At 43.8% G+C, this 13,685-nt stretch overlaps 1 protein-coding gene across 7 annotated transcripts in view; it reads left to right on the top strand.

Annotated features, from left to right (window-relative positions):
- Positions 1 to 13,685, top strand: part of IRF2 (interferon regulatory factor 2) — a 42,145-nt gene that overhangs the window by 6,985 nt on the left and 21,475 nt on the right. For 4 of the 7 annotated variants that reach the window (XM_066996216.1, XM_066996219.1, XM_066996220.1 and 1 more), the window contains exon 2: positions 10,588 to 10,695. The exons of 1 other annotated variant lie outside the window; for it this stretch is intronic. In XM_066996216.1, the coding sequence (XP_066852317.1) occupies positions 10,609 to 10,695 (87 nt within the window). In that variant the 5' untranslated portion in view covers positions 10,588 to 10,608. Of the gene's footprint in view, positions 1 to 5,660; positions 8,747 to 9,547; positions 9,672 to 10,587; positions 10,696 to 13,685 lie in introns of those variants that run through there. 2 more of the 7 variants (XM_066996218.1, XM_066996217.1) reach the window with 2 other exon arrangements.

Here is a 13,685-nt window from a genome sequence, read left to right as displayed (position 1 = left end):
TATCTAAAATAAAAATAATTCCAGAGTATAAAAAAAGGGGGGGTTAGGAGACAAATACTTTAAAGCTACTGAAAGCTTTCCTGCAGGATTTGAAATCCAAACATTGTTATGTTAAAAACATGAAAGCAAAACTTGAGGATAAAATTGAAACCAAATATAAACAAAAGTGAAACTGACTCCATTGGTTTTCGTTTCCCAGTTGGCAAAAATGAGAAAATAAACACAGAGCAAAGAAGCACGAGAGCTGAACTTTATAAAAATGATTTCAGTGTTATTATTTATTTTATCTGTTAGTAAATTTGACTTCTACAGGGCAGCATTACTTTAACAGAACACACAATAAGGAATAAGAGCAATTTTCCCAGGTTTTCCAGGTAACTCCTTTCCCATCCAGCGGTCAGTGTGATGACCCTGCAGTGCTCTGTGTGGTGTGTGTTCGTCTTTCATGGAAGTAACATTTGGAAATGTGGCAAGTGGGTACACAAAGAGAAATAAAGGTGGTAACATCAATATCGTGAAGGGGAGTCATTCAGACGGCAGGTGCGCTTGAAATTTATTTGTGTTGAGATCTGAATTGTTAATAGGATCAGGTATAAAATGTAGGTTTTTTTTTTTCACTTCACCTTTGGGGTCATCCACTGAGATCTGGGCCAGATCAACAGTAACCCAAAGATGTTATCTGCTGTAAGCTCTGCTGATCCCCTGAGATGGCCAGGAAGGGGCCTCGCTCAGTTCCCGTGGATCAGTCAGCAATTAGAAGGTCCTTTGTGACTTTGAGAACTTGGTGGTAAATTAGTCAAAAGATGGCCATGGGAACTTGAATGAATATCCTTCTCGTATGTGGAGATGTATGTTCCTGGAATGTGTTGTATAAAATGCCATCTGGGTATTGAGGAGAAGCTTGGACCATCCCTGCCCTTCTGAAGCTGTACGAGGGTGAAAGGAAGGACTTTAATTCCAGAGATTTAATTCTCACACGTTTGACAAGCATTATGTTCAGGCGTATCAGAACTGAATTCTTTGGATGCCGAAACTGTTCTGGAGACTTGAGATTCATGGGGGAAGCTGATGAAGACGAGCTTTGTTTAGTTTAATAACACTTATCTTGCTTAGAAGCGAAATGAAGATGAGTTCAGTGGTCTCACTCCAGCTCAGTAGTATTTTAGGAAACTTCCAAGATAGAAATAGCTGCTGCAGATCAGGAATTGAGGCTGTCTTGTTGCTGTTAGCCTGTGATCAACACAAAAACATCAAACTAAGAGCACATTTTGTCAGGGAGCCTATTAACCATTCATAGCTCAACATGAATGAATGAAGAAGTTCCTATGTGTCCTGTGGTGGTGAAAAGTAATGGTTTTGTGAAAAGGAGGCTTACAACATACTGTTTCAACAAGTGTCAGCATTAAGCATTTAATACTTGGTACTCTGTAAAAGCAAACCTTTAAAGCGTGTATACAAAATTAAGACATTTCTCTGTTAAATTCTCCGGTTCCAGCCAATATCTGTAATAACTAACTCAATTTAAGTTAGTTTTTCTGCTCACACATCTGCTTCTTTCATGGTGCTATTTTTGTAGGCATAAATAAGTGCATGTGACAGACATGTTTCCAGCTTGCAGTGTGGATGATTCAGAGTATCCCAGCCCCCAAGTCTGTGCCTTCTGTGGTCTGCCTTTAAAGCAAGCATGTTAAGTGAATGGTAGAAATGTTTTTTTTTTTTTCCTAAACCAAAATAGCATATACTTCTCTTTAATAATTGAACTGTCATAGTCAGGGATTTGGGATTTGTCCCCTCTCTTGGGAGTGAAGGAAAAACTGATTTGTGGAAAGGACTGGCTTCGGAGCTCACCGAGAAGTTAAGCAGAGGTGGTTTACGTCTTTTGCTCTCTGGATGCTGCGCTGCTGATTAGAAGTTAGGGTAGCAAAAGTAGGTGTGGGTTAGCTATTAACTTCGGCGGTAGGAGCTGCCTTTGCCCAGACAATAAAATTAAAGCTTTGAGCAAATACTAAATTGTACTTTAGTGTAATGTGCAAATAGTTTTTGCTGTGAGTCGCAGAACAGTATGTTATACAAACAGAGCTGGCTGTGGGAAACAAGTCAAATCTGAGCAAGGTGGATTACATCAGGTTCAGGTCATGGCCAGTGAATGGGAAAACTCTTCCTTGAACGCACTTCTCAGCGTTCGCTGTCCGAAATAATTTTTCTGCTTCTCTGAGTGCCTTTAAAAAGTAACCATCTTTTCTGGAGGCTTGCCTGAGCCGCACAAGCTGCCAGTGTGGGAACGTTGTGATTAAGGACTTGTGTTTTACAGTGGCTGCTTTTCTTTCTCGTGGTGTCCTCTGAAGCTCCGACCACGTATTTAGTCAGAGAAGTGCTAGGCAGGACGTGGAGATGATGTCTGCCCAGGCTTTAGAAAGGGTTTTTACAGTTCAGCATCCTGATCTTGTAGATACTTGCATGTATGATTTTGTGTTGCTGTCAGACAAACCAGTTTCGTGTAGGAAATGCAGTGTGCTCGGCAATGTTTTAGGGATGGATGTCTCCTGTAAACCTACTCACAGGGCACTTTGAGAGAGCATTGGTCTAACAGAGCCATGGAAAGACTTTAAAAATGCTGTTGAGCCGTGTTAGTATGATAAAATAAGTGATTCTTGGTAATTGTTTGAGCCTTAACAGACTTCTAGTTTTCATCAGCCTGGAAAATTCCTTATGAATCAGCTGTCAAGCGCTGAGTTTTCCTGACAGCCTTTAAGAAGGCGCAGGGTTTGGCTGCGGCGGATAGGGACTGACACAGCTAAGCCGCATCAGCTATTATATGTGGGTGTTCAGGAGTGAATTCGTGTGTGAGCAGTTAATTCCAGATTAAAATTGATTTATTTGGGGATAACTGCTCCCCAGTGCAAGGAATTAATTGCTGCCTGACAACCCTGCCAGCGATTTTCTTGTTGTAAACAAGCTGTTCCCAAACTCGTCTGAGCAAAGGAGGGATCCACCACCGAAAAATGACCACCTTTTCTTCTGGCAGCCTTCGGGGGAAAAGTCGTTAGACGTCCCGGATGCGGAAAACAAATCTCGAGCCGTCACCAGACGTAAAACAAAAGCTCAGGAAGTAAATAAATCAGGTAAAGTTTGTAGCTGTATTTCCGAGGTGCTGGGGAAGGAGTTTTCTGTAATCAAACGCCGCTTGTTGGCTGTCACTTGCTCGGAGCCGCTGTCATCCCGACGCCATCTGAAGCTGATCATCATCTCCATCTTGAGTCAGGGCAAGACCTGGGAAACAAAGGAAAAAGAACAACAGGAAACAAAGTATTCCTTTAAAGTTGGAAGTGAAGCAATCGCTTTGTGTTCTCACCAGCTTTGCAGACACTCGTGTGTGTACAGATGATCTTCGTGGCGCAGATGCTGCAGAGATGATCGCTAACAATCTATTTGTTGGAAGTCTGGGCCAAGTTCCCAGCTGATGTAAGTCACTGTGATGCCAAAGAAGTGAATGGGCTCAGCAACAGACATCGTGTTATTTAATCTTACGATAATGTTCAGCGTAAGAGCCAGTGGAAGGGAAATTTACTGTAGGTATTGAGAAACTGAAGCATTATTTCATAGCAGCCCCGTCCAGAGGCACTGACCAGGCTCCTGGTTCAGTTGTATTAAAATATCGTGGCTTTTCCTCAGTGCAGCTCTTGGCTGTAAGTCCAAGGGCTACCTTTAGCAATGCCTGAGATCACTGCAAAATAACAGCTCACGTCCTTGCTGCCGAGGGAAACTCAGCTGTGCATGGAAACCAAAGGAAGGAGTCTGTTATGATGTGTAATGTCTGAATCCCAGCCAGGACATGTTAACACCCTTTGGGTGGAACAGAAATGCTATAGGGCTGATGAAACACACTCTCTATACAGTGTGAGTTCCCATTGTACGTTTTCCTGGGCATGTTTGTCAGGCAGTCTGTAACGCCGATTTCTGTACACATTGGAGGTATTTGCTGCCTTTGTTTTGTTCTTTTGCAAGGAATGTTGGGTTGGTTGGGGTGTTTTTCACCCTCCAGCCCTTGAGGACACAAGGGCTTTTTTTTGTCCTTCTACCTTCCGGCATCTTCCTTGTGTGCAGCAGCATGCCGTGTTGATTCCCCTGTCCCTATTTAATAGTGTCAGTATTCGTAGGGAGCAGAAAAGGCGCCGTAAATACATGAGATTAAAAGACCAGAGAGGGAAGGGTTGCTGTCTAACTATCCATGAATCTAGATAGTCTTTTCTAGGCTTCCTTGTACTTTCTTGCCTTGTATCTCTATTGTACAACTCCAAGAGCTTCAGGGTTTTATTTGGAGCCCTTAGCCCAGGCTACTGCGAGAATGGGTATGCGCGCTTTTCCTCATTTACTAATGCTCCTTTAATTAAGTGTTTTGCTAGTGGTTCCAAGGAAGATACGTGTATTTGCATAATTTGGGGTTGTCAGAAAGCAGGCACGTTAATTCTTCTTGTGCAGTGTCAGTGGTAAGACTTTCGCTCTGCTTTCAGAAAAAAGCAGAGGTCTCCTGGAGGCCGCAGCCAGGAAGATTTCAGGTGCCTGAAGTCAGAGTACCTGCAGTTCAGTGGTGTGAGTTTCAGTTTAAATCTCACTCACGTTTCTAAGTATTTCTGAGCAGGCCACATTAGCAGGTTTTCTTACCCAGGAAAAGAGACAGGGTGGTCCTGTATACAAAATCCTGCGTGAAAGTAGAGTCCAAGCTGCGACCCAGGGACAGAATTTTGCTGTAAGTACTGTTCCTTAGAATAAGATCATGTTTCTTTGTATCCTGGAACACTCTTGGCACACGGACAAATACAGAATCCAGTTCCCTGAATCCTAAAATTAGCGTATGGTCTCATTTCAGCATATCTGTTTGGTCACACAGGGTGATTGATGCTTTTCTGAAGTGCATCAGCATTAGGAAACAAAGGGAATGATTATCAGCAAAACACAAACACAAGATTACTTCCTTTATTTTTTTTTTTTAAATATTGTCAGTTCTCTATTCACAGATAAAAGAGAAATAGATCCCGTGCAATATTGTGCACAAGTCCTCTGGGGAACAGATGTTTTTTCACAGCTCTGGAGAAAGGCTGTGACCTACTTCACAAACACACCTCCGAGTATCTTATCCCACCTTACCTTCTCACAGCCATGAGCTACATTTCCACATCCAAATCTTTTAACTGGGTACTTTATGACAGGGAAAAAAGAATTGCCTTTTTTTTTTTTCTTACTTCTGTAGAAGTAAATTTCAAAAATATCCATGATGTAGGCATAGAGTAGTTTGTGGTTTTGAGATAACCTACGTGTCTTTTCGGTTATCCAGATGCTGACAGACGGAGTGAAACTGAAGGGAATGGAACATCTTGTACTGCTCAGATTTAATACATGCTGTGCTGTTGCTTTCACTTTCTCTATACAGCTGCCATAACTCTACTGAAGAGCTCTTCCTTCTCAAAGGCTGTACTTTCTGTATGGCAGCAGCGTTATCAAGGAAAAAACAAACTTACTGGTACGTTTTAGCAGACAGTAGGGAGGACTACAAGCTCTTTATTGAACATTATCGAGTGAAAATATTTAAAGCTATATTTATATATAGAATATAACCCAACCATGATTTATGGCTTTTTAAATATTTCTTTGAAGGGAAATATCTCTTGAAAATAACCAATATTTTTATAACTTCTTTTTAAAAACAAATGAGTACTCTGGGTTTCCTTTTGAAGAGTCTTACGTAAAGAATCTTGGAAAAATACATCTTTCAGAGAAGCACGGAGCTAAAATTCAGTATGACTTGTTACGTCTTAAGGATGGTGTAGTGACAGCTACTTGCTGAATGCCCTTTGTACTACTACTTGTAAGAACGTTGTTATGCCCCTGCTTTGATCTCTTAACATTGTTGTGACTCTTTTCCTCCAGCTGTGTCCTTTAAGAGGTCGGTTTGTACGCGTGACCCCAGGCTGCTGTTAGGATTTCAGCGTAGAAAGCTCACTTTCAAACGCAACATGCGGTAGCAGGAGCCGTGTTCTGGCTGGCCTCCTCCAGGTTTCTGTGTCTGTAACTGGGTTGTGCTGGCCTGACTTCAGAACTCCTGTGCTCGCCGTCTTCCACAACACTTTTCCTCTGAGTCACGTCTGCAGGATTAGGACAGTTTATAGCTTGTCAGGGAGGAGGTTCCACCACGGTTTTGTGGTGTCTATTTGCAAAAAAAAAATAGACTGAGCTGACTGCAGAACTAGCTCAAACCTTCAAAAGTGGTCTTATCGTGCTATTGTAGTACCAATACTGTTGTGTGGTACTGTTTGGTACATCCACATGTCTGCCGTGCTCAGCGCTTGTATGGGGCTGACATCCTTCATCTCTTAGTGCCCGTCAGTGTGTTTCTGCTCCCACAGCCCCTGGTTTTGACCCCAATGAAGAAGAGGTGTGTGATAAAAATGGGACAAGAAAAGGGAAATGATATTAACAGAGCTGTCAGGCTTAATACATTTCTGTATGTGTACGGTTACAAGTTATGGTTCTTGGCAGTTGGCTTTCTTGTTAGGAGTGGCAAGTGTTTGCAAAGCGAATTCCCGGTAGGTAGGCCTCCCTTCACGTCTAAAGGAGTCCTCCTCTTCTTATAGGACAGAACAATGTTTTCTTAGGAAAATTAGCAGTTGATTGTGTTTCTTGGCGATTGTTCTTTCCCTCCCCCCACCACGGGACAATTATAAACGAGAATTGAAAACAAACAGAAATGAGTCTCAGCGTGGTGCCAGAAAGCTTGATTTCAGCGTGGGTCTCTGGGAGCGCTGAGCGTTTTCCTCCCCAAAGAGATGCTGGAGGTCAGCACAGTCCAAGCTTGACGCTGTGGCTTAAAAGCACGGAGGCTTCGTTAGCCTTTTTGGGTTACGGGGATCCTGCCCGTCCCCTCCAGCTGCTCCCATGCTGCGTGCTCCCTCTTGGCTGCGCTGCCACGGGCATTTCCAGGCAGGGTAGGAGCGTTGGGCAGGGTTCAACCAAACAAGCCCTACGGAAAGAGGTGCTGCTTGTAACCCAGCTCAGTTCCCTCCCCTCGTTCACAACACTGTCTCCGCGAAGAATAGCCTTGACACGGGACAAAATTGGGGTGGGACCAGAGGTGGGAAGCGAATGGAGTCCACTTGTCTCAAAAAAAAACCCAAAAATGTGGGCACCTGCATGCAGCTTTGACTCCAGGGGTGTAAATCTGAAGGGGAAGTGCATTGTTAGCGTTGGTCAGCAGTGGGTGGTAGGTGCAGAGGTGCTCCTGGTGTTGCAGGCCTGCTTCACCTTATAGATGTTACTGTTTCGTCCTCCTTACAAGGACCGTCTGGTTTTGCTTTTTCCTTTCTGCTGGGTCAACACTACGCGGGGGTGCGGGGACTTGGCATGCCTCGTGTTTTGTATGGCTCACCTTCGTTTCTGGCTTCGTGCTTTTGCTTTATAATTAATGTGTGCTGATCTAGGGCGAAGCTGGCTTTACGTTAAGTGATGGCCAGTGGAACTTTATGTGCCTTTGATGCCCGCTTTGGAGAATTTCAGGGGTCTTTAAAAACTTGGATGACTTTGAATGGCAGAAGGTGTTTGTCCTGCTACTCACTGAGAGATGGACTTGAGGTTCTCCCCGCAAAGCCAACAGTGAAGGGTACAACAACAAAAATGGCACAGAAAGGAGCCAGCAAAGTAGGGCTCTCAAGCGCACCCATTAACTCTGCCTTCTAACCGTGTTACACATACCGGGAGGCAGTACTGAAACACAGAGGCTACTTTTAAGGCACGGCAGGACGTGGCGTTTCTTACTTTACAAGGAAACCACACGTTTGACAGCTCTGGAGGGAAGACGTGGCACCTTCGTTTCACACAGACAATTGCTAGAGAGAGCTGACTCGTTATTTTCGTTGCAGAGATGTCGCTGACGTGCAACTGCCAAAAACCCCGCTACGTTTTAGTGCCGTTGTGGTCAGTGCTGTCCCAAGGCATTGTGTCTGGGAGTGTCTTCTGGCTTTATTTTCTGCAGCTCGTGGCCACAGAGGAGCACGGGCTGTGTTTTGACTAACAGAAGCGCGCTGCCTTTGCCCTTCTGTGCAGCATGGTTCCCCAGAAGAAGCCCATGGTTCCTTCCAGCTGGACATCGCTGCGGGTTTATTTTTAGCTGGGTTTGGTTTTACTTTCAGATAAACAGATCTCGGGAGCCACTCACAAGCCAGACCTCTTTTGTGACTACCTCCAATTAATTTGGTGCGGTGCGGGTGATGGATGTAAAGGTGTAAGCTGACGGCTGCAGGTGCTGTGCTGGTCCCAGAGGCCTCTGAGTGCTGGGAAAGAGATGAACCCTGCCACGTCTGTGGGGAACAGCTGGGCAGCCCCATGGGACACGGGACGGACAAGACAAATGGCTCTACCTTGCCATCCTGGGCAGGACCTGCTTCCTTGTAGTAATGTTGGCAGCTTTCTCCTCTCCTGAAGTGCATTGCTTTTTCACAAACACGGCTTTTACCTTTTTTCCGTCCCAAGTGGGATTTGCTGCCGCTGCCTTGAAGATGACTTCCTTGCCTTTTGCCTAAATGGTTCATTCAGACAGGCTTGAAATTCGTCCTAGAGGCTTGTTAGCCACAACACGAGACGTGTCCCGCTGCAAACAGGAGCACTCACGTACTGAATTCTGAAGCTTATACATGGTGTTTCCAGGAATTATCTCAAAGTGCACATATATTGTAAGAAATCTCAAGAAGAAACGCATGTAAGACGATAGTTGCATCTACATGCTCCTTTCCTGACAGATGAATAGAAATGTGCTTGCGTTTTTAGTACAGTCATTTGCATTTTTTAGCTTTGACCCTGCTTCGAGTGGGAGGGAGATGGTGGTACTGTGTGATTGAGATAAGGCAGTTGGTGCTGGAAGGGCTGCTGGGGCCTGCTTGCATCTGTGTTGTAAAAAGTGCTTGTACTTTTGCATATCTGAAAAGGGTATCGTGCATTTTAGGAGCGTGTCGCTGTCACTTGGAAAACTGCTTTGCTCCTGCATGGACCGGGGCGTTGCAGCAGGATCCAGCCATTGCTGGGCTCCGGGGCTGGCTGCTTTTTCAGATCTGAAGTGAATCTGAAAGGGAGCCGAGCAGTTGCAAATATTTTGTGAGCTATTTTAGACATTTTTGGTCATTGGAAAAGGCTGAGGCTGAAGCTGTAGTGACCAGCTCTGCACAGCAATAAATAAAATGCCAATAAGTTTGCTAAGAGATTAGCGTGAGCACTGCTGCTTGTAAATTCTCTGAGTGTATCAGGGAGCCTTATTGTTGCACTCAGGTTTTAATTCCCTATTAGTTTCAGGAAATACATGTCCTCAGAGCAATGAGAGGAAACTTTGAACGTTTTTCTTCCTCTTGTGCTGGGTGTGGGCTTGGTACTGCCTAATTGTTAGTCTGCCTGATGCCTGTACTCCCATAGGAAAAAAGAACAAACCCATTTACATTTGTGTCATTGCCGTGTGCTTTCAAATATGTAGCCTAGTCTTTTTGTTTTTCTCTCCTTTTTTTTTTTTAAGATCAAAGGTGACAAGAATAGCAGAGCAGAGAAGTTAAGAATGATGCAGTGAACACAGATGTAAAGAACAAAGGAGAGAGGAAGGAGCTGAGCCTGGTGTAGTGGGGGAGAGAAGAAGCCTAAATGCAAGTACTTGCACGTGAAAATGATTGATTGCAGGCTGCTTAACAGGAGTTTAATGCGGTGCTTTAATCTGCATCTAGTGCTGGTTGGCACTTTCGGAGTGGTGCCTGAGATAGGTTAATGTTTTTTAAATTATCTGTCTTGGCTTCAAGACTTTGGACTCTTATGTCAATAATTTACCGTTCTAAACAGGGAAATGGCATCGGGGTCACGTGCGCGCGTGTGAGAAGTCGGTTTGAGCCCTGACTGAATAGTGTAACGCGGCCTGGTGCAGCTGAGGGGCTGTGAAGCGCTCGCCTCCTAGCTGAGCAGTATTGAAATGTAGTAAAAAATATCAGCAACGGGGTTGATCAGAGAAAGCTGGAGGGGGTGTGGGACGTCGTCCTGTGCAGACAGAACCAAACTTGTCTGAAAAATAACCGATGTGAATATATTTTTCATTATCTTAATCAAGTTTACGGGACAGAAACAGCCATCTGAAAACACTCGAGTTAGTGGATACATCATTTTAGCTAGTACAGTGGTGTTTCCTGTGTTTTGTTTGGTTTTGTTTTGGTTACATTTTCTGTGGCAAAAAAAAAAGTCTTCTGCAAATGCAGGTACACGAGCCAAAAAAAGAGGTCTCTTGGAGCGTAACTGATTTTCTTTGTGGCCTCTGGTATCCTGCCTTTATAAGCAGAAGAGCTGTTGCCCAGGTGAAGGGTGTACTAATACAGGTGTACCAAGACTGTTCTGTGGAGAAAGCTTTATCATTTCTGTTACTCCTAGGGGAGGCTCCTACATAGATCCAAAGTCAGCATAATGTTTACGATTGTTCAATGCCTGCAAATCTTTAATAAGTCTGTATTTTGTGCTGGTAGATGGGGGAACCGCAGTTCTGCCAGGAAAACAAGTAACGTTGTCCCTTGTTCCCTTCAGCTCCTTCCAGTGCAGGTAACAATGCCTGTCGAAAGAATGCGGATGCGCCCATGGCTGGAAGAACAAATAAATTCTAACACAATACCGGGGCTGAAATGGCTAAATAAGGTAAGGTGTGTGCGCACGTGCACACGTGTGCGTGTGTGTGTGTGAAAGAGGGACTTAATAGCAGTGTCAGAGGTTTGCATAAGTAAATCAGTGTTCCTGGTTTTCGAGGGGGCAACATAAGAAGGGAGGGCAAAGCTGAATGCTTCTTGCTTGTCCTGGTTCCAGTTAGGACAGAGTTAATTTTTCCTCATAGTAGCTGGTAGGGTGCTATGTTTTGGATTAGGATGAGAAGAGCGCTGATAACATGCTGATGTTTTAATTGTTGCAGAGCAGTGTTTACACCAGGCCAAGGACTTTTCGGATTCTCCCTCTGTCCTGCCAGCGAGCAGGCTGGGGGTGCAGCAGGAGCTGGGAGGGGACAGACCCAGGACAGCTGACCCAAACTGGCCAAAGGGGTATTCCATACCATCTGACGTCATGCTAAACAATATATAGGGGTGGCTGGCCGGGGTGGGGGCCGGCTGCTCGGGGATAGGCTGGGCATCGGTCAGCGGGTGGTGAGCAATTGCATTGTGCATCACTTGTTTCTTACACATTATTATTATTAATACTATTATCATTATCACTATTATTATTATTATTGTTATTATTATATTCCTGTCTTAATAAACTGTCTTTATCTCAACTCACCGGCTTCACTTTCCCGTTTCTCTCCCCCATCCCAGAGAGGGAGGGGGGAGGGTGAGCGAACGGCTGTGTGGTGTTTAGCTGCCAGCCGGGTTAAACCACAACACTGCTGAACCTGTTCTTCTGGCCTCACATTCCAGATCTGAAGCTCTCTGTATTTGCCTGCTAGATTTGTGGCTTGTTTGTAAGCATTTTCCCTCCTCCAACTCTTTGTTGGTGAAACAACCGTCCCAAAGACTCCGTTAGTTTTTTTTAAGCTGGAACAGATTGCTCGCCATGTAGCATCAGAGAGATTTTGAACAAAATGCTCTTCTGAGGTGGAATAGTGTATTTTGCATTAACCTCCGAGTTGAAGTGATGGTCCCTTCTTTCAGAATTGGGTGAATGCTCTTACACTTCTCAAAGCAGTGAACCTGGGAAAAAATCAGTTAAGTTTTTCTGTTTTCAGGCCCAAAACTACTATTCCTTGTCCAGAACTCATAGTGAGAGCACTAGATACTCTGTGAACACAAGTGTGGGCTCCAAAATGTTAGCACCCAATTAGAATTGTTCTTAATTGGCTGAGTAAAACAGTGCATTTGAGACTTTGAACAGTAATAAACCCCCAAAATACTACATGCGTTCTGCAGGATGCAGAAGTGCAATTCACCGCACTGAAAAGAATGGAGCAGTTGTAACTACAAAGTCCACATTCTTATCAAAATGAGTAGAAATGCAGTAAAGTGGGTGCAGAAATATAGAAACTGCCATTCTGTCTAAGACACTAGTCCAGTTTGTCTAGTATCCTCCCTGTGATAGGAGCTGTTGGGCTTAGGCGTTCATTTTTAATACTGGAGAATGGCAATTAATATTAATATTTTTATTTCAGCTTCCAAAGCTAAAACCACTCGTGACTATAAAATTATCAGCAGCCCTATAAATTTTAGCTGCAAATTTTGTTTCTCAGGAACATCCTGCATCAGTTATTCTCACATGCTGTGACTGGGTAAATAAATATTGCTTTATCCATTCCCAAGTTACCTGCCCTGTGAATTTGAGTAGGTCCTTGTTCTTGCATAATGGGGTCATAGTTGAAGAGGAGGAAGAGAGCAGCTTTTACGGTTGTCTTTGTAATATGAATACCATATTCAGGTCCCTGTGGATTCTTCTCCTTTGCTATCTCTACTTCTGTGTCAGATCTCTCCTGCTAATGATCCACCTCTGCTGTCCTTTCCTGAAAATTTCCGTTTGATTCCAAAATAATTTCTCTATCAGGGCACGGTATTTCAGATTGGAGCAAGTTACTGTTAAATATAGTGGTGGTGTGTGTTTGCAGGTTATGTTCACGTAACCTTTCCCAGTACACCCTGGAAATATACGTGCTCTGTAGTGTGAAAACACTGCCTCTGTGCTAAGGGATTCACTCTTCAAGTTCAGTCCACTAGCCTACAAAGGCGTGTTGCAAGGCATGTCATGTTGTTTAATGCTGGCAGCTCTCTGATTGTGTTGTTGCAGCGGTTTCTGCCTTGTGCTTCTGGCGTAAGCTGTTTGCATGCAAGAGTCGGTAGGGGATTTTGTCCTTAGTTAGCATATTCTATATTGATCAATGCTTGTCTCACAAATAAAGTATTTTGAAATTGAGTTTTTTTTTTCTAGAGCAAAGCTCTGGCCCCGATCAGGAGGAGGACACCAGGCTAAATGGCCTGCAATGACGTTTGTTAAACTTCAATTCCCCACTCTACCCTCAGATTTGGTATCATCCCGAGTTGCTTTTATTGTGCTCAAGCTAATTGCACTTCTGAGCGTTTCTGTTTAAAAATGCTTAAAAATCCATTCCAGCAATGAATCATTAAACCAAAAATATTTCTATTTTTACTATAAATCCTGACCATAAACAAAGCCTTGCATGGAATCTATGATAAAATGTCGTGTGTCACAGCACATTCTGTACAGAATTGACTCTGGAAGTTTTAGGATTTCAGGGTTTGTATATTTCAGAGTTTGGCAAAGGACAGTTCACATTAAAGAAAAGAAGACGGGGCAGATAGCAAGAGAATGACACTCACTTGTGTGCACAGCTCTTAAGGAAATAAGATTTAACTATTGAAGAAATGAGTATCACTCTATGTCATTGGCTGTCTTCTTGGGAAATTTTTCCAGACCAAGGAAGGAATTAAACCTCTCTCAGTTAAAAATGACAAGTCAGGTAACAGCTGACTTACCTAATTCCTTCCTCTGCTGTCAGTTAATCACATTATACCTCCTGCTTTGTTCTGCACTGCATTGTTAATGTTTTCCCCACCAGAACAAACCCTTCTCTACAGGGCTTAAAAAATAAATCCTTGTGCACCTCCCTAGCGAACATTTTATCCTGCTGAACAGCA

Source organism: Anser cygnoides, chromosome 4 (genome assembly GCF_040182565.1).
Source record: "Anser cygnoides isolate HZ-2024a breed goose chromosome 4, Taihu_goose_T2T_genome, whole genome shotgun sequence".
NCBI lineage: Eukaryota > Metazoa > Chordata > Aves > Anseriformes > Anatidae > Anser > Anser cygnoides.
The sequence above is the reverse complement of the archived record's forward strand: the minus strand, read 5'-3'. Positions and strand labels throughout refer to the sequence as shown.